The sequence below is a fragment of the Lethenteron reissneri genome, chromosome 68 (assembly GCF_015708825.2).
Source record: "Lethenteron reissneri isolate LAM-NWPU_2019-01 chromosome 68, ASM1570882v1, whole genome shotgun sequence".
Taxonomy (NCBI): Eukaryota; Metazoa; Chordata; class Hyperoartia; order Petromyzontiformes; family Petromyzontidae; genus Lethenteron; species Lethenteron reissneri.
In genome coordinates, this window is record NC_083846.1 from 6,219,577 (window position 1) to 6,239,381 (window position 19,805).

Here is a 19,805-nt window from a genome sequence, read left to right on the forward strand (position 1 = left end):
CCCACCCACTCACCCACCCACTCACTCGACTACCCACTCACTCACCGACTCACACGCGTGACTTGCCGCGTGTTCTAGCACGTTGGTTCGCGTGTTCATTCACGACAACAACAATGACAGTAGTAACAATGACACACACACGAGACACACCACACATTGATAACAAACACAAACATGAACACAACGTTAGGGCCAATCATACCCCCCCCCCTTCTTCACAGCTCCCTGCGTCTCAACCCCGGCGACTCCGCAGTGAGTCGCGTGCCTGGTGCGGTGTGGGCGTCATGGGGACACGTGTCAGCTGCACGCGTCAGACGCACTCGCATCGATCCACTCCGACCGCTCAAACTCGATCTTGATATTTCAGCAGCCGACGAGATCCTCCACTCAGCTGCGCGGCTCGTTCAATTCACAAATGATTGCAGCTCAGCGAAGTGGGATGATCATCATAATGGGTTTTTGTGTGTGAGTCTGTGGGTCTGAGTGTGAGTCTATGGGTATCTGTGTGAGTCTGTGGGTATCTGTGTGAGTCTGTGGGTCTTAGTGTGAGTCTATGGGTTTGTGTGAGTTTATGGCTCGCTGTGTGAGTCTATGGGTCTCTGTGTGAGTCTGTGGGTTTCTGTGTGAGTCTGTGGGTCTCTGTGTGAGTCTATGGGTCTCTGTGTGAGTTTGTGGGTCTCTGTGTGAGTCTATGGGTCTCTTTGTGAGTCTGTGGGTATCTGTGTGAGGCTGTGGGTCTCAGTGTGAGTCTATGGGTCTCTGTGTGAGTCTATGGCTCTCTGTGTGAGTCTATGGCTCTCTGTGTGAGTCTATGGGTCTCTGTGTGAGTCTATGGGTCTCTGTGTGATACTGTGTGTCTCTGTGTGAGTCTGTGGGTCTCTGTGTGAGTCTGTGGGTTTTTGTGTGAGTCTATGGATCTCTGTGTGAGTCTATGGATCTCTGTGTGAGTCTGTGGGTATGTGTGAGTCTGTGGGTCTTAGTGTGAGTCTATGGGTCTCTGTGTGAGTCTGTGGGTATATGTGTGAGTCTGTGGGTCTTAGTGTGAGTCTATGGGTTTGTGTGAGTCTATGGCTCTCTGTGTGAGTCTATGGGTCTCTGTGTGAGTCTATGGCTCTCTGTATGAGTCTATGGGTCTCTGTGGGAGTCTATGTGTCTCTGTGTGCGTCTGTGGGTCTCTGTGTGCGTCTTTAGGTCTGTGTGTGAGTCTATGTGTCTCTGTGTGTGTCTATGGGTCTCTGTGTGAGTGTATGGGTCTCTGTGTGAGTCTGTTGGTCTCTGTGTGAGTCTATGGCTCTCTGTATGAGTCTATGGGTCTATGTGTTAATCTACGGGTCTCTGTGTGAGTCTATGGGTCTCTGTGTGAGTCTATGGTTCTCTGTGTGAGTCTGTGGGCCTCTGTGTGAGTCTGTGGGTCTCTGTGTGATTCTATGGTTCTCTGTGTGAGTCTGTGGGCCTCTGTGTGAGTCTATGGTTCTCTGTGTGAGTCTGTGGGTCTCTGTGTGAGTCTATGGGTCTCTGTGTGAGTCTATGGGTCTCTGTGTGCGTGTTTAGGTCTGTGTGTGAGTCTATGTGTCTCTGTGTGTGTCTATGGGTCTCTGTGTGAGTGTATGGGTCTCTGTGTGAGTCTGTTGGTCTCTGTGTGAGTCTATGGCTCTCTGTGTGAGTCTATGGGTCTCTGTGTGAGTCTGTGGGCCTCTGTGTGAGTCTATGGTTCTCTGTGTGAGTCTGTGGGCCTCTGTGTGAGTCAACGGGTCTCTGTGTGAGTCTGTTGGCCTCTGTGTGAGTCTATGGGTCTCTGTGTGAGTCTATGGTACTCTGTGTGAGTCTGTGGGTCTCTGTGTGAGTCTACGGGTCTCTGTGTGAGTCTGTGGGCCTCTGTGTGAGTCTATGGGTCTCTGTGTGAGTCTATGGTTCTCTGTGTGAGTCTGTGGGTCTCTGAGTGAGTCTACGGGTCTCTGTGTGAGTCTATGGGTCTCTTTGTGAGTCTGTGGGTATCTGTGTGAGGCTGTGGGTCTCAGTGTGAGTCTATGGGTCTCTGTGTGAGTCTATGGCTCTCTGTGTGAGTCTATGGCTCTCTGTGTGAGTCTATGGGTCTCTGTGTGAGTCTATGGGTCTCTGTGTGATACTGTGTGTCTCTGTGTGAGTCTGTGGGTCTCTGTGTGAGTCTGTGGGTTTTTGTGTGAGTCTATGGATCTCTGTGTGAGTCTATGGATCTCTGTGTGAGTCTGTGGGTATGTGTGAGTCTGTGGGTCTTAGTGTGAGTCTATGGGTCTCTGTGTGAGTCTGTGGGTATATGTGTGAGTCTGTGGGTCTTAGTGTGAGTCTATGGGTTTGTGTGAGTCTATGGCTCTCTGTGTGAGGCTATGGGTCTCTGTGTGAGTCTATGGCTCTCTGTATGAGTCTATGGGTCTCTGTGGGAGTCTATGTGTCTCTGTGTGCGTCTGTGGGTCTCTGTGTGCGTCTTTAGGTCTGTGTGTGAGTCTATGTGTCTCTGTGTGTGTCTATGGGTCTCTGTGTGAGTGTATGGGTCTCTGTGTGAGTCTGTTGGTCTCTGTGTGAGTCTATGGCTCTCTGTATGAGTCTATGGGTCTATGTGTTAATCTACGGGTCTCTGTGTGAGTCTATGGGTCTCTGTGTGAGTCTATGGTTCTCTGTGTGAGTCTGTGGGCCTCTGTGTGAGTCTGTGGGTCTCTGTGTGATTCTATGGTTCTCTGTGTGAGTCTGTGGGCCTCTGTGTGAGTCTATGGTTCTCTGTGTGAGTCTGTGGGTCTCTGTGTGAGTCTATGGGTCTCTGTGTGAGTCTATGGGTCTCTGTGTGCGTGTTTAGGTCTGTGTGTGAGTCTATGTGTCTCTGTGTGTGTCTATGGGTCTCTGTGTGAGTGTATGGGTCTCTGTGTGAGTCTGTTGGTCTCTGTGTGAGTCTATGGCTCTCTGTGTGAGTCTATGGGTCTCTGTGTGAGTCTGTGTGCCTCTGTGTGAGTCTATGGTTCTCTGTGTGAGTCTGTGGGCCTCTGTGTGAGTCAACGGGTCTCTGTGTGAGTCTGTTGGCCTCTGTGTGAGTCTATGGGTCTCTGTGTGAGTCTATGGTACTCTGTGTGAGTCTGTGGGTCTCTGTGTGAGTCTACGGGTCTCTGTGTGAGTCTGTGGGCCTCTGTGTGAGTCTATGGGTCTCTGTGTGAGTCTATGGTTCTCTGTGTGAGTCTGTGGGTCTCTGAGTGAGTCTACGGGTCTCTGTGTGAGTCTGTGGGCCTCTGTGTGAGTCTATGGTTCTCTGTGTGAGTCTGTGGGTCTCTATGTGAGTCTATGGGTCTCTGTGTGAGTCTGTGGGCCTCTGTGTGAGTCTACGGGTCTCTGTGTGAGTCTGTGGGCCTCTGTGTGAGTCTATGGGTCTCTGTGTGAGTCTATGGTTCTCTGTGTGAGTCTGTGGGTCTCTGAGTGAGTCTACGGGTCTCTGTGTGAGTCTGTGGGCCTCTGTGTGAGTCTATGGGTCTCTGTGTGAGTCTATGGTTCTCTGTGTGAGTCTGTGGGTCTCTGAGTGAGTCAACGGGTCTCTGTGTGAGTCTATGGGCCTCTGTGTGAGTCTATGGGTCTCTATGTGAGTCTATGGTTCTCTGTGTGAGTCTGTGGGCCTCTGTGTGAGTCTGTGGGTCTCTGTGTGAGTCTATGGGTCTCTGTGTGAGTCTATGGGTCTCTATGTGAGTCTATGGTTCTCTGTGTGAGTCTATGGGTCTCTGTGTGAGTCTGTGGGCCTCTGTGTGAGTCTGTGGGTCTCTGTGTGAGTCCATGAGTCTCTGTGTGAGTCTATGGGCCCATCCCGTGACCTCCTGCACCTAGCCTGGCACAGCAGTCAACCAATGGCACCTGGCTGGGTCCATCCCGTGACCTCCGACACTCCACGTAGCCTCAAAGTGCACCTAGCCTGGCACAAGCACCGCGGTGACGGTGGTGGTGGTCATGGAGCAGCATAGCGGTCCTGGGCCTCCCCTAGGTCGACTCAGCCTCAAAGTGAGCACCTCGGTGCGGTGTGTAGTAAACATCGCCACTGGGGAGACAAAGGCGGCCGGGCGTGGTGTTGGCCACCCACCCCCTCGTGTGCCGTGCCGGCCTTCATAGGTGCTGCTCGCTAACAGCACTTGCCCCTACAGTCTGTTAAGGCTACACGGGGGATCTTTGTCTTTGTTGTTGATGGAGCGCCCTGAGCGGCCCAAGCGCGTCTTGCACTATCATCATCGTCATCGTCACGTGGCATCACAAACGTGTGAAAGGCCACACCCAGTGGCAGCTGTAGTTTGAAAATTATTTCCAATTTGAGTTGCGGTTTTTGTTGTTGTTTATGTTGTTGTTTATGTTGTTGTTGTTACAATTATAGTGTATAGTGTAGTGTATAGTATAGTGTATAGTATAGTGTATAGTGTAGTGTATAGTGTAGTGTATAGTGTAGTGTGTAGTGTAGTGTATAGTGTAGTATAGTGTATAGTGTAGTGTGTAGTGTAGTGTGTAGTGTAGTGTATAGTGTAGTGTATAGTGTAGTAAACAGTGTAGTGTATAGTGTAGTATAGTGTATAGTGTAGTGTGTAGTGTAGTGTGTAGTGTAGTGTATAGTGTAGTGTATAGTGTAGTAAACAGTGTAGTGTATAGTGTAGTGTATAGTGTAGTGTGTAGTGTATAGTGTAGTGTATAGTGTAGTGTATAGTATAGTATGTTGTTACAAAATAAAGTCTGGGACGTTCGTCATTGCCAAGGTCATTATATTTATTTGAATCAGCAAGATACAGCACAGGAACTCCAAGCATTGCAAAAGGCTTAACAGCTTCGAATCTTCGAAGTGAACTCCTCGTCTTTGATCTACGCCTTCTGTGGTTGATACCACTTATTGATTTGCTTGTTCAATGTTTGGGTTTTTTACATTTTCTCACGCTTTCATTGACGGCACTTTAATGTCACAAATCATCGTCTGCCATGAATGGCATTCAGCGCACCCACCACTCAATGCGATTACTCGACAATGCCTTTGTACAGCTCCATGATGTGTGTGCATTGAACTGCAATTAGCATGAATGCCACTACAGATTGTATATAGATGTAGGGGTGTTAGGAAGAGAGCCCGTTATGCATGGCAGCTTATGGCAAACAAACACAGTGGGCGGGGCTACGTGAGTGCACGGGGAGGTGCTCTCTACGACGTTCGCGCCAGGCAGCCTGGGGGGGTTGATTCGGAGTTATGATCCCCCGGGGCCCCACCCCTCAGCGGAGGTTGAGTATAAAAGGGGATGTGTCGGAGGGCTCGGGGAAAATGTTAAGCTAACGAGGGAAGACTGAAGACGTCTTAGCTAGAGCCCTGGACTCCTCTGGTTCGCCGTCCTTATCAGGGCCGAACAGGACCGAGCCAGCGGCGTGGTCCCGAGAGCCAGAGCCGGTGCTCTTGTCAGAGCTGGTCTGGGACTCAGGGTACCGGGCCCGACTTACCAGTGTCGGGCCAGATAGCCTCCCCTAGCCCGTTAGTGGAGGACTAGGAGGCAGGCTAGGAGTAGCTAGCGCGTGTATCCCCAGCTAGCCGGGTGAGGGGGCCGACACCCCCTCTAGTGTTGTATGCCACAACCGTGCTGTGTGAAATAAACCCGTGTGCCTCCAACTCCGGCGTCCAAGAGTCGTGAACTCTACTACATATATATGGAGATATATTTCTAACCGAGATGACTACTGATTGATTTGTTGTCGTTGTTGTTATTGTGGATAAGCCGGATTGGCGTTACAGGAATTTGGGCTCCTTTACCCAACACTACTGTCATTGTTACTACTGCGGAAATTGGTGAGTGGTGGTGAGGACCAGGTGAGTTGACTGGTGAGTGGTGGTGACGCCTGCTGTTGCTGCTGTATATTTGGAGTCTGCGTCTCTCTCACCGTGATCACTGCGTGGATTTTGTCTCTGGGTCCCTCCGAATGTTTCGGGCTGCTGCTACGAATGTCCACGTGACAGGGACTATGATGACGATGATGACGACTATGATGACGATGTCAAACCTGCTATCATTTGTGGTGGCCAGGGGTCGCGTCTGAAAAACGTAGTGTCTGGTTAGAAAATAAAATATTGTGAAAGAGAGTTGCGGTGTTTTTAGTTGAGTTCAGTGATTAACCGTCAGGAAGAAACAGGCCTGGGCCCAGCTACGAAGAGTTTGCAATGCTTGGCACTGCCATAACAATTTAGATTTCTCTATATTCCTTTGCTTTGCTTAATATTAATATAGATTTTTGTTAAAACTTTTCTCTCTCGAGTGCCATCTTCGTGTCGTTGTCGTTGTTTCCGTGTTGTAAGCGTTTGCTGTCGGGCGCGCGTGGTTCCCACTAGACGCACGGCATTGTAGCCAGCCTGCGGGGAGAGACGAGACACACAGCGTCACGAACACAACATGCCGCATGGTGTTGTTGGTGTTGGTGTTGTTATGTCTAGGGAGGGGACCTGCATTATTATTGTTAATTTTAGCCAGTATCACAAGATTCGCAAAGGATCAAATGCCACTCTTTGCCGGCAAGACGTCCGGACGCCAGGTTTGTGCGTGCGAACGTGCACGCTGAACTTCTATAGGAGTGTAGTGTATAGTGTAGTGTAAAGTAGTGTAGTGCATAGTGTAGTGTATAGTAGTGTAGTGTATAGTGTATAGTAGTGTAGTGTGTAGTGTATAGTGTAGTGTATAGTAGTGTAGTGTACAGTAGTGTAGTGTATAGTGTAGTTTATAGTAGTGTAATGTATAGTGTAGTGTATAGTGTAGTGTATAGTGTAGTGTAAAGTAGTGTATAGTGTAGTGTATAGTAGTGCAGTGTATAGTAGTGCAGTGTATAGTAGTGTAGTGTATAGTAGTGTAGTGTATAGTAGTGTAGTGTATAGTAGTGTAGTGTATAGTGTATAGTGCAGTGTATAGTAGTGTAGTGTATAGTGCAGTGTATAGTAGTGTAGTGTATAGTAGTGTAGTGTATAGTGTAGTGTATATTAGTGGTGTATAGTCTAGTGTATATCAATCACACCCCCCCCCCGCCCCGTGACCCCATCGCCAGCGTGCGCTGTGCCGCGTTGGCGATGCGGTTTACAAAATGCGCTAACCGCGGCGCCTCCGCTCGCTCACCCGGTGGTGTAGGTGGCCACGAAGGCTCCGACCGAGTCGACGGCGTCGCTGATGAAGGTGAAGGTGATGGAGCTGCCGGTGCTGAGGATGGCGGGCGGGATGGCGGCGCCGCACAGCGTCGTGCGGGGCGCGACCAGGGTCGCGTTGCTGTCGTAGACTATCAGGTAGTCGCCGGACGAGCCGCATGGGGCCAGTCCGTTCAGGCTGTAGGGGTAAGGGGGGGGGGTTGTTTTCAGTTTTTCAGTTTCATTAATTAGGTACGAGCTTTATACTACCCGGCTTCGCCCGGGACTTGGATTCACCACGCCCGGCCGCCTTTGTCTCCCCAGTGGCGATGTTCACACACTGCACCAGTTACTCGCTTGAGGCTGAGTCGACCTAGGGGAGGCCCAGGACCGGTTGAAATAATCGTCACCGGTGGTGGCCGTGAGCGGGAATCGAACTCGGGTCGCCGAGTTCGTAGCGCAGCGCGCTACCCACTACACAATGCGTTACGCTTCCACATGCACGGGTCATGTGACATAGATGTGACGTCACAGCTCACTTGCCGTGCAAAAAATATGCATTATTAAGCCCCCCCCCCCCAAAAAAAAAACACAAAAGTGTATTTGTATAATGTTTGCATGGTGTACACTCTGGAAAGTACCCACATGGCAAATTTCAAGTTTGTTGCATGTTGGGAAGTTCGCTAAACTTTTTGAACAGACACACATAATCACACCTTTGCCTTCTATATATATAGATAACCCTGTGAGCCATGCGGCTCTTGAATGGGGTGCAACCGCAACAAACAAAAAAACTAAAACACGAACAAGAAAACATCTTAAAGTGACTATGTGACTGAGTGCAAACAGAAGATCCAGGATTAAACAGCAAGATATTGCAGAAAAAGCACCGTACACCCACGCTGTGTGCAAAAATCCCAGTTGGATGCAAGTCAAACAACAACCACCACAAGACAACTTAGATTAAGGCTTCATTCTAACTCTGTACTACAACAAACAAACATGGCAAAAAACAAAAATGTTTTCGAAATCACAAAAATAAAGCCATAAAAGCAATGCAACAGTGATCATAGGAACTGTGACCCGTTGAGATGTCTTCCTCAATCTCGATTCGAAGCTTTCGTGACTGCAGGAATCCATACCCTTTGGTTCTTTCGGTAAAGTCACGTGCGTAGAAATGAAATAGAATAAAACAAACCGCGACGATTCGATCGCAACACAAGTAGCAATCCTCATCAGGTGGAACAACCACAGCAAGACAACATTGCTCAAGTTGGCATGACTTTACCGAAAGAACCAAAGAGTCTGTGTTCTTCAATGAGGCGGAGACAGTGGCCCGGCTATGAGATGTTAACTACCTCGCCTGGTGTACAGGAGGTCGTGGGTTCGATCCAGAGCCTGACAATGCCTGCTGCTGCTGTATATTTGGAGTTTGCGTGTCTCTCTCTCATTATCATCATCACGGTGGCTAGGAGATGTTAACTACCTCGCCGGGTATACAGGAGGTCGTGGGTTCGATCCAGAGCCTAACAATGCCTGCTGCTGCTGTATATTTGGAGTTTGCGTGTCTCTCTCTCATCATCATCATCACGGTGGCTAGGAGATGTTAACTACCTCGCCTGGTGTACAGGAGGTCGTGGGTTCGATCCCACCCCTGACAATGCCTGCTGCTGCTGCTGCTGTATATTTGGAGTTTGTAGTGTCCCTCTCTCTCTCTCTCCCCGTGGCAGCGTGGATTTGTCTCTGTGTCCTCCGGTTTTTGTCCCCTCCACATTTAGAATCAAACGTCACCGCGCGTTCAGATGGTTTGGGTGCTGTAGATGTCGACGTGGTGATGATGCCTTAACTGGTAAGATACAAAATAAAGTAGTCGCTTGTTTCGTGTTCAGATGAGGATCACTCCACCACACCACCACCCCACCACCACCCCACCACACCACCACACCACCACACCACCGCTCCACGTAGGTGAAAGGAGCTCACAATTGAGAAACAAGAGAGAGAGACGGAGACAGACACAGAGACACAGAGACAGACACAGAGACAGACACAGAGACAGACACAGAGACAGACACAGATACAGACACAGAGACAGACGAGAGAGGGTGAGATTTAAAAACAAATTAGAACCGGTGGACTCACCTGAAGGAGGTGAACTTGGTGCAGATGAACTTGCCGGCGCGCGTGATGGTGACGGTGAGGTTGGCGTTACTCGCGAACGTGGTCGCGGTCTCGTTGGGAGCCATGAAGCTGCCCGAGGCGGCGGTGAGCGACAGCCTCCGGCGGTAGACTGCGGACGGGAGAGAGACACGTGGTCACGGCGCGGCCATTGCTGGTGGTGGTGGTGGGGAGTGGTGGTGGTGGTGGGGAGTGGTGGTGGTGGGCGGTGGTGGTGGGGGTGGGTGGTGGTGGTGAACGGTGGTGAACGGTGGTGGTGATGAGTGGTGGTGAGCGGTGTTGAGTGGTGGTGGTGGGGAGCGGTGGTGGTGGTGGAGAGCGGTGGTGAGCGGTGGTGGTGGTGGTGGTGAGCGGTGGTGGTGGTGGTGGTGGTGAGTGGTGGTGAGCGGTGGAGAGCGGTGGTGAGCGGTGGTGGTGGTGGTGGTGAGTGGTGATGGTGGTGGTGAGCGGTGGTGAGCGGTGGTGGTGGTGGTGAGCGGTGGTGGTGGTGGTGGTAGTGAGTGGTGGTGAGCAGTGGAGAGCGGTGGTGAGCGGTGGTGGTGGTGGAGAGCGGTGGTGAGCGGTGGTGGTGGTGGTGAGTGGTGGTGGTGAGCGGTGGTGGTGGTGGAGAGCGGTGGTGAGCGGTGGTGGTGGTGGTGAGTGGTGGTGGTGAGCGGTGGTGGTGGTGGTGAGCGGTGGTGAGCGGTGGTGGTGGTGGTGAGTGGTGGTGGTGAGCGGTGGTGGTGGTGGTGAGTGGTGGCGGTGGTGGTGGTGCCGGTGGTGGTGGTGAGTGGTGAGTGGTGGTGAGCGGTGGTGGTGAGCGGTGGTGGTGGTGGTGGTGAGTGGTGGTGAGCGGTGGTGGTGGTGAGTGGTGGTGGTGGTGAGCGGTGGTGGTGGTGGTGTCCGCGTACAGGAGGTGTAGCTGCACTGGAAGCCCGTGTCGAGCCCCGTGCCCGAGTTGTAGTAGTCGAGCAGGAGGACGTTGGCTGAGCTGAGCGCCGGGGCGGTGAGCGCCTTGCACACCTTCTTGGTGGACGTGGCGGAGAGCGCGAGGCTCATGTTGGCGTAGGTGCACAGCCCCGCGTCGCCAAACCTGCGGGCGTGGGGACCGGGCGGGACAGTCGGATGGACAGTCAGACAGATGGACAGACGGATTGACAGTCGGATGGACAGTCAGACAGATGGACAGACGGATGGACAGTCAGACAGATGGAGAGTCGGATGGACAGTCAGACAGATGGACAGTCGAATGGACAGTCAGACAGATGGACAGTCGAATGGACAGTCAGACAGATGGACAGACGGATGGACAGTCGAATGGACATTCAGACAGATGGACAGTCGGATGGACAGTCAGACAGATGGACAGACGGATGGACAGTCAGACAGATGGAGAGTCGGATGGACAGTCAGACAGATGGACAGTCGGATGGACAGTCGGATGGACAGTCAGACAGATGGACAGACGGATGGACAGTCGAATGGACATTCAGACAGATGGACAGTCGGATGGACAGTCAGACAGATGGACAGACGGATGGACAGTCAGACAGATGGACAGATGGATGGACAGTCGGATGGACAGACGGATGGACAGTCGGACAGATGGACAGACGGATGGACAGTCGAACAGATGGACAGTCAGACAGATGGACAGACGGATGGACATTCAGACAGATGGACAGTCGGATGGACAGTCAGACGGATGGACAGTCGGATAGACAGTCAAACAAGTGGACGGATGGATGGACAGACAGATGGACAGGTGGATGGATGCACGGATTGATGGACACACACACGGGCAGACGCACGGACAGACGGACGAGACGCACGCAGGCCCGTGCGTGTAGAACTCACAGCACTGATCCGCAGGTCATGTTGACGCGGTAGAACAGGGGCAGCGTGATGTTCCACGTGCACGTCTCGGACACCGCGAAGCCGATGTAGGGGTAGCCCGGAGACGCGATGGAGTCCGACAGCAGGGACATGCTGCCTCCACACTCTGTGAGAGAGAAGGGAGAGGGAGCAAAGAGCTTTGTAGGCTGTCGGATTTGCTGCCAGTATTAAATATTAAAGCTGATTGATCCTGAACGGCAGGAGGAGCAGCAGTAGTAGCAGCAGTAGCAACAACAGCAGTAGTAGCATCAGCAGTAGTAGCAGCAGCAGTAACAGCAGTAGCAGTAGCAACAGTAGTAGCAGTAGTAGCATCAGAAGTAGTAGCAGCATCAGCAGCGTTATCAGCAGTAGCAGCAGCAGTAGCAGCAGCAGCAGCGTTATCAGTAGTAGCAGCAGTCACACGGAAAGAGAGAGAGGGGGGGGTCACCTCCGGCCATCCATCCAGCAGTGGACAAGACGAGTCGTAACTCCCCCCACCACCCCCACCGACCCCACCCCCATCACCACCTTCACCACCACCACCCCCACCACCACCACCACCCCCACCACCACCCCCATCACCACCCCCACCACCACCCCCATCACCACCTTCACCACCACCACCCCCACCACCACCACCCCCACCACCACCACCCCTACCACCACCCCCACCACCCCTACCACCACCACCCACACCACCACCCCCCCCACCCCCCCACCACGTGACTCACTCATGCAGGCGCTCTCGTTATCCAGCAGCACGTAGCCCACGTGGCACTGGCAGGCGAAGGAGCCGGCGCTGTTGACGCACAGCTGCTGGCACTTCCCGTTGCTGGTGGCGCACTCGTCGATGTCTGCGTGGGGGCAAAGGCAAAGGTAAAGGTCCCCCGTATAGCCTCAACACACTGCTGGGGGCAAGTGCTGTCGGTGGATGTAGCGCCTGAGAATAGGTTTTAGCCTTTCTGGCAATGAACCAGGCTTGTGTTGAGATGTTAAAACGCCAAACTGAAACCCTTTAGTAAGGAACCGTGTACTGCTTCTGGTGCACACACACACACAAATACAACAACACGCTATGCCTCGTGTGTGGGGCATTGTCTTTGAAACTGATCGGTCCACCCCAGAGACAGCAGCCCTCTTTAGAGACTCGTCTCGAGCAGCGTTAGCCCAGAGGACGCCAACAGGCGAACACGGCACAAAGCCAACGCATCATCATACACGGGCAGAGCGTGTTGTCCAGTGTGTGCGTGTGTGCATGCTTCACCACACGAGTGCGGTTCGTGCAGCACACTATTACTTGCGAAAGGGTTTCACTTTGGTGTCTGAACATCTCAACACCACCTGCTTGATTGCTAGAAAGGGAGATTTTACTGGTAGGACCCTCCTGGTTACACCAGCCCACAGGGGATTATTGTGTCCGTCCGTCGTGCAGGGTGGGGCTGGGTGGGGGGTGGGAGGGGTGGGGCTGGGTGGGGAGGGGAGGGGCTGGTCACCCCGTGGTGCCCTTATAAAACTCAACGTTTAACCTACTCACGCCGGCTTGTGCCCGCCCTCACAGTCGGGCATATTTACGGAATACACCACGCCGCCGTTGACCCTGGCCATTGACCGAGCAACCCAACGTTCCTACCAGCTCCCTCCGCAGGACAACGTGTTCGATGCTTGCAAGGGAGGTGCCACACGTGCACGTGTGAACTCTCACGCTCGCTGACTCACACAGAGACAAAGATCACCTGGACAGCCTCAACAGGCTGCTGGGGCGAGTGCTGGTGGCCAGCAGCACCTAGGAAGGCCGGCAATGTGTGCCAGGTGGCTTCTGAAAGAGAGCTGTACGGCTCAGTGGGCCTTACCCGGTGCAATGTTTTTGTTGAATATACAGCGAGCAATGCTTCGTTATTCGCCTGCTTGTTGTGTTTAGTTTGTTGTTGTGCTTCCGCCGCACCCCCGGTGAGCGGGGCTGGCTACGTACGGTGCGAAAGAAGTTCAACAAACACACGACGACGCGAGAGGCGAGGGCGCTACCTTGGCACGCGGTCTGGTTGAACAGCTGGTATCCAGGGTGGCAGCCGCACTTGAAGGAGCCGTTCGTGTTGATGCAGAAGTCACTGCAGCCGCTGAGCGCTGGGTCGGCGCATTCGTCGATGTCTGCGGATACCACAGACGCGCACACACAGACATACGCACACACGCAGACACACGCACAGACACACACAGACACACGCACAGACACACGCAGACACGCGCACAGACACACGCAGACACACACAGACACATGCACAGACACACACAGACACACGCACACACACGCAGACACACGCACAGACACACACAGACACACGCACAGACACACGCAGACACACGCACAGACACACGCGCACAGACACACACACAGACACACGCAAACAGACACACGCACACAGACACACGCGCACAGACACACGCGCACAGACACACACACAGACACACACACAGACACACGCACACAGACACACGCGCACAGACACACGCACAGACACACGCAGACACACGCACACAGACACACGCGCACAGACACACGCACAGACACACGCAGACACACGCACAGACACACGCGCACAGACACACGCACAGATACATACAGACATACGCAGACACACGCGCACAGACACACATGATCACCCACCCGCTCACCCACCTGCTCACCCGCATGCTCACCCACCCGCTCACCCACCCGCTCACCGACACACTCACCCACCCGCTCACCCACCCGCTCACCCACCCGCTCACCCGCACACTCACCCACCCGATCACCCGCACGCTCACCCACCCGCTCACCCACCCGCTCACCCACCCGCTCACCCGCAGACTCACCCACCCGCTCACCCACACGCTCACCCACCCGCACGTCCGCACGCTCACCCACCCGCTCACCCACCCGCTCACCCACCCGCTCACCCACCCGATCACCCGCACGCTCACCCACCCGCTCACCCACCCGCCCGCCCACCCGCTCACCCACCCGCTCACCCACCCGCTCACCACCCGCTCACCCGCACACTCACCACCCGATCACCCGCACGCTCACCCACCCGCTCACCCACCCGCTCACCCACCCGCTCACCCGCACGCTCACCCACCGCTCACCCACCCGCTCACCCACCCGCTCACCCGCACGCTCACCCACCCGCTCACGCACCCGCTCACCCACCCGCTCACCCGCAGACTCACCCACCCGCTCACCCACCCGCTCACCCACCCGCTCACCCACCCGCTCACCCACCCGCTCACCCACCCGCTCACCCGCAGACTCACCCACCCGCTCACCCACCCGCTCACCCGCAGACTCACCCGCTCGCCCACCCACCCGCCCACCCGCTCACCCACCCGTGGCGCGCCACGCTGGCCCTGCTGCTCACCTGAGCAGCTCTTGCCATCAGCCTGCAGCTTGAAGCCGGCGGGACAGGAGCAGGCGAAGGAGCCCACGTTGTTGGTGCAGACATCCTGGCAGCCGGCGGCGTTCAGCAAACACTCGTCCACGTCTAGCGGTGGGCCAGAGGGCGGTGAGTCGTGTGTTGTGGTGTTGTGGGGTGTGTGTGTTGTGGGGTGTGTGTGTATTGTGGTGTTGTGGTGTTGTTGTGGTGTGTGTGTGTTGTGGTGTGTGTGTGTCGTGTTGTTGTGGTGTTGTGTTGTGGTGTGGGTGTGTGTGTTGTGGTGTTGTTGTGTTGTGGTGTGGTGTGTGTGTGTTGTGGTGTTGTGGTGTGTTGTGGTGTGTGTGTGTGTTGTGTGTGTTGTGTTGTGGTGTGTGTGTGTTGTGGTGTGTGTGTTGTGGTGTGTGTGTGTTGTGGTGTTGTGGTGTGTGTGTGTGTTGTGGTGTGTGTGTGTGTTGTGGGGTGTGTGTGTTGTGGGGTGTGTGTGTTGTGGGGTGTGTGTGTTGTGGTGTGGTGTGTGTGTATGGTGGTGTTGTGGTGTTGTTGTGGTGTGTGTGTGTCGTGTTGGTGTGTGTGTGTGTTGTGGTGTTGTGGTGTGTTGTGGTGTGTGTGTATATTGTGTGTGTGTTGTGGTGTGTTGTGGTGTGTGTTGTGGTGTGTGTGTTGTGGTGTGTGTGTGTGTTGTGGTGTGTGTGTGTTGTGGTGTGTGTGTGTTGTGGTGTTGTGGTGTGTGTTGTGGTGTGTGTGTTGTGGTGTGTGTGTGTGTGTTGTGGTGTGTGTGTGTATTGTGTGTGTGTGTTGTGTGTGTTGTGGTGTGTGTGTGTGTTGTGGTGTGTGTGTGTTGTGGTGTGTGTGTGTGTTGTGGTGTTGTGGTGTGTGTGTGTATTGTGTGTGTGAGCAGTGTGAGTCACAAGTCAATTGTGTTTCTGTTAACACACACGTGTCTGGCCACAAATCTGCCTCTCTGTGCTGCCACCATCATCATCACATGAATACACTCCTTCGGCAATTCTATACTTTAGTGGGTGGGTGGGTGAGTAAGTGGGTGGGTTAGTCAGTGGGTGGGTGTGTGGTTGAGCGTGGGTGAGTGGATGACTGAGTGTGTGGGTGAGTGGGTGAGTGTGTGAGTGGGTGAGTGCGTGAGTGGGTGGGTGAGTGGGTGGGTGAGTTGGTGACTCAGTGAATGGTTGGGTGAGTGGTTGGGTGAATCGGTGGGTGAGTGTGTGGGTGAGTGGCTGAGCGTGGGTGCATGAATGAGTGAGTGAGTGTGTGAGTGGGTGACTGAGTGAGTGTGTGGGTGAGTCGGTGGGTGGGTGTATGAGTGGGTCAGTGGGTGAGTGGTTGAGTGAATCGGTGAGTGAGTGTGTGGGTAGGTGAGTGGGTGAGTGAATGGGTGAGTGAATGGGTGAGTGAGTGACTGAATGAGTGGTTGGGTGAATCGGTGGGTGAGTGTGTGGGTGGGTGAGTGTGTGTGTGTGACTGAATGAGTGGTTGGGTGAATCGGAGGGTGAGTGTGTGGGTGAGTGGGTGAGTGTGTGGGTGCGTGAGTGGGTGTGTGACTGAGTGAGTGGTTGGGTGAGTGGTTGGGTGAATCGGTAGGTGAGTGTGTAACTGAGTGAGTGGGTGGGTGGATGAGTGAGTGTGCGTGTGAGTGGGTGTATTCAGCCTCACGTATCTAATCAAGGCGTGGCTTTATTGCTATAATTTTCCCACTGGCGTAACAATTATGAATTAATCCACGAACTAACAAGAAAACGCTTTCTCTCTCATCTCCAGAGCGCCGTGGCCCAGCGCGGTACGTCCTCTAGGGGGCGTTGGGGCACCGCCCCACCCAGCAGCTGGAGACCAGAAATAAAAAATTCTAATAAAAAAAATACTCTTCTCTCAATCGTTTTGTCGTGTTTAAAAAAAAAAACAACGTAACGATTTCCTTCAACGTGCATTGCCCAATGAAGGTAACGTTTTCAAGTTGATCGCGTTAGAAACCGCTGCAAACAACGCAGTCTAATTCGTTGGGCTATCATAGCTAGGCCGCTTCTGCTAAAGAGCTACATGGCTCAATGGACTTAGCTGGTGAAGTAAAATAAGTTGTTTACACCATTGGAACCTCATTTGCCAGTAAAAATATGATTATTGGTTTTTTACCCTTCTATCTGGCAACAAAACTGACACCTTTTTTACAAGGAGTCATGTTTACATAGACCACAATACCTGCAGTCATAATGCAAACAAAAAACACAACTCTGAAAATGTGCATTGTCCTTGAATTGAGACTAGGCTCTAAGGAAAGCTGTCTCGGGTGTGGACCAATAAACTTCAAGGACAATGCACATTATCAGAGTTGTGTTTTTTGTTTGCATTATGACCGCAGGTATTGTGGTCTATGTAAACATGACTCCTTGTAAAAAAAGGTGTCAGTTTTGTTGCCAGATAGAAGGGTATAAAACAATTATCGTAAAATAAGTTGTTTAGTTCTTAGAGCATCTGGCTTCCGCTATGAATTTCCACGCGATGATGATGAGCCACTTCGTTGAGCACCTATCACTTGTGATAACCAGAAGTCACTTCTGAAATAGGAGCTGCACAACATTCTAGATTTGAAGTGTTCGTGACTGCAGGGATCCATACTCTTTGGTTCTTTCGGTAAAGTCACGTTGGTGAAAAATGAAAAATAAATTAATTTAGTTTTTCTAGATTTGAAGCTTTCGTGACTGCAAGGATTCATATTGTTAGGTTTTTTCGGTAAAGTCACGTAGGTAAAAAATTAAAATTAATAAAAGTTAAATAAAATAAAAATCACGACGTTTCCGAGGCGGAAGCTTGTGTTGCCTCCGAAACGTCGTGATTTTTATTTTATTTTACTTTTATTAATTTAAATTTTTTACCTACGTGACTTTACCGAAAAAAACCTAAGAATATAATTTAGTTTTTACTTTATACCTACGTAAGGTGCACGGCAGCTCAGCAATGGGGGGCGGCCCTGCCTCTAAAAAAAGACCAAAAAATAGTTTCCAGTCGAAGTTTCAGTTCGTCGCCGCTGCCCGCCAGGCTCGCGGCGCTTCGACGTGTGAACCGACCTTCCGGCGCGTTCCCAACTCACCGTCGCACAGGTGACCGTCGGCGTTGAGCGTGTAGCCCGGCATGCAGGCGCACGCGTAACTCCCGTTCGTGTTGTCGCAGATCTGAGCGCATCCGCCGTTGGCTGAGTCGCACTCGTTCACATCTAGCGGAGGGGGTTGGCGGCGAGGCGACGACGGGTTTTTGTTTGTTTTACTTACAGGAGGCGTGGGGAACCTTGTCTATGCCAAGGGCCGTTTGGATATTTACAACATCATTCGCGGGCCATACAAAATTATCAACTTCAAAATTAGCCCGTTGTATTTGGTCAAGCATTTAATTAACTCACCCCTAATGCGATGGGCTGGAACTGCTTCTCTTTGGCGAGGCGTGTGATGTTAGCTGGTATTGATGATGTTGTTGCTACTCGCAACTGCTTTTCCAGGTTTGCTCCTAGATTCATTGAATTTCGAGTGCCGCCTGCGGTTGCCTTGGCAGGGCCACACCAAATGATTTCGCGGGGCCTTATACGGCCCACGGGCCGGACGTTCCCCACCCCTGACTTACAGGGACCTCTCTAGTTGTGAACGAGTTAGGTTCCAGAAGTCTCTTCGTAAGTCCAACTTTGCTCCTGGCGATTACAAACGTGTTGTATGGTGTGTACATCGGAATAGCTTTAAAATTTGAATAATCTCCTGTAGGTGTAAATGCGACCGGTTCATCTTCTGTAGATGTAGATGCCACTGGTTCTTCATGTTCTGCAGATGTAGATGCCACTGGTTCTTCACGTTCTGCAGATGTAGATGCCACTGGTTCTACATGTTCTGCAGATGTAGATGCCACTGGTTCTACATCTTCTGTAGATGTAGATGCCACCACCACCATCTAATGCGCGGCGGTTGAACTTACGACTCTCGGTCCGAAAAGGCAACTGGACATAACGGACCAGCTTTGTTCGTATCTCTGAAAGTTCACAAGTCGAATGTCCGTAAGTGGAGGAGTCGCAGTGCCGTGCTGGCCTTCATGGTGCTGCTACTTGCCGACAGACAGTGCTTGCCCCGACAGTCAGTTAGAGGCCATAAGGGGGACCTTTATCTTTGTACGTGTACGACTCACCCACCCCCTCGTGTGCCGTGCCTGCCTCCATCCGTCATAGCTGCTACACACAAACAGCACTTGCCCCGACAGTCTGTCAGAGGCTACACGGGAGGGACACCTTTGCCTGTATCTGTGTACGAGCCCCACTCACCCACGCACGAGTGCTTGTCTGTCGACAGCAAGAAGCCAGGGTTGCACGAGCAGGCATACGACCCGTAGGAGTCCGTGCAGATCTGTTGGCAGGGGCCTGTACCACCATTGCACTCGTTGATGTCTGTCAAACGAAATGGGCATGAACGTGCGTTAGCACTGTGGTGGCCTGGATAGTATCGTGGTGGGCTGGATAGTATTGTGGTGGTCTCAATAGTATTGTGGTAGCCTGGATAATATTGTGGTGGGCTTGTTAGTATTGTGGTGAGCTTGTTAGTATTGTGGTGGGCTTGTTAGTATTGTGGTGGGCTGGATAGTATCGTGGTGGTCTCAATATTATTGTGGTAGCCTGGATAGTATTGTGGTAGCCTGGATAGTGTTGTGGTGAGCTGGATAGTATTGTGGTGGCCTTGATAATATTGTGGTGGGCTTGTTAGCATTGTGGTGGGCTGGATAGTAATGTGGTGGGCTGGATAGTATTGTGGTGACCTCAATAGTATTGTGGTAGCCTGGATAGTGTTGTGGTGGCCTTGTTAGTATTGTGTTGGGCTTGATGGAAGGCTACCCTGGGGGCTAGGGAAGGGTAGTGGAGGTGATGGCAAGTAGTGAAGGGGCAAGGGAAGAGGGACTGGAGGGTGGAGAAGAGGTGAGACTTCGAGAGAGGAACGGAATGCAGTTAAGAAGGCGGCTGCTTCATGTGCAGGGCCAGGGTTGAGGCTATGAGTATCGCTGAATCTACGGGGAGTGTTGAATCCATAGGCAGTGTTGAGTCTATGGGTAGTGTTGAGTCTATGGGCAGTGTTGAGTCTATGGGTAGTGTTGAGTCTATGGGTAGTGTTGAGTCTATGGGTAGTGTTGAGTCTATGGGTAGTGTTGAGTCTATGGGCAGTGTTGAGTCTATGGGTAGTGTTGAGTCTATGGGTAGTGTTGAGTCTATG

General features: G+C 52.5%; 1 protein-coding gene across 1 annotated transcript in view; it reads right to left on the minus strand.

Annotated features, from left to right (window-relative positions):
- Positions 1 to 4,731: 4,731 nt before the first annotated feature.
- Positions 4,732 to 19,805, minus strand: part of LOC133360366 (fibrillin-1-like) — a 50,122-nt gene continuing 35,048 nt past the window's right edge. The window contains exons 20-29 of the mRNA XM_061579048.1: positions 18,869 to 18,991; positions 17,663 to 17,785; positions 14,551 to 14,673; positions 13,178 to 13,300; positions 11,887 to 12,009; positions 11,138 to 11,282; positions 10,192 to 10,373; positions 9,266 to 9,413; positions 7,119 to 7,322; positions 4,732 to 6,367 (exon numbers count right to left, since the gene is read on the minus strand). Coding sequence (XP_061435032.1) covers positions 6,343 to 6,367; positions 7,119 to 7,322; positions 9,266 to 9,413; positions 10,192 to 10,373; positions 11,138 to 11,282; positions 11,887 to 12,009; positions 13,178 to 13,300; positions 14,551 to 14,673; positions 17,663 to 17,785; positions 18,869 to 18,991 — 1,319 coding nt within the window. The 3' untranslated portion in view covers positions 4,732 to 6,342. The remainder of the gene's footprint in view (positions 6,368 to 7,118; positions 7,323 to 9,265; positions 9,414 to 10,191; positions 10,374 to 11,137; positions 11,283 to 11,886; positions 12,010 to 13,177; positions 13,301 to 14,550; positions 14,674 to 17,662; positions 17,786 to 18,868; positions 18,992 to 19,805) is intronic.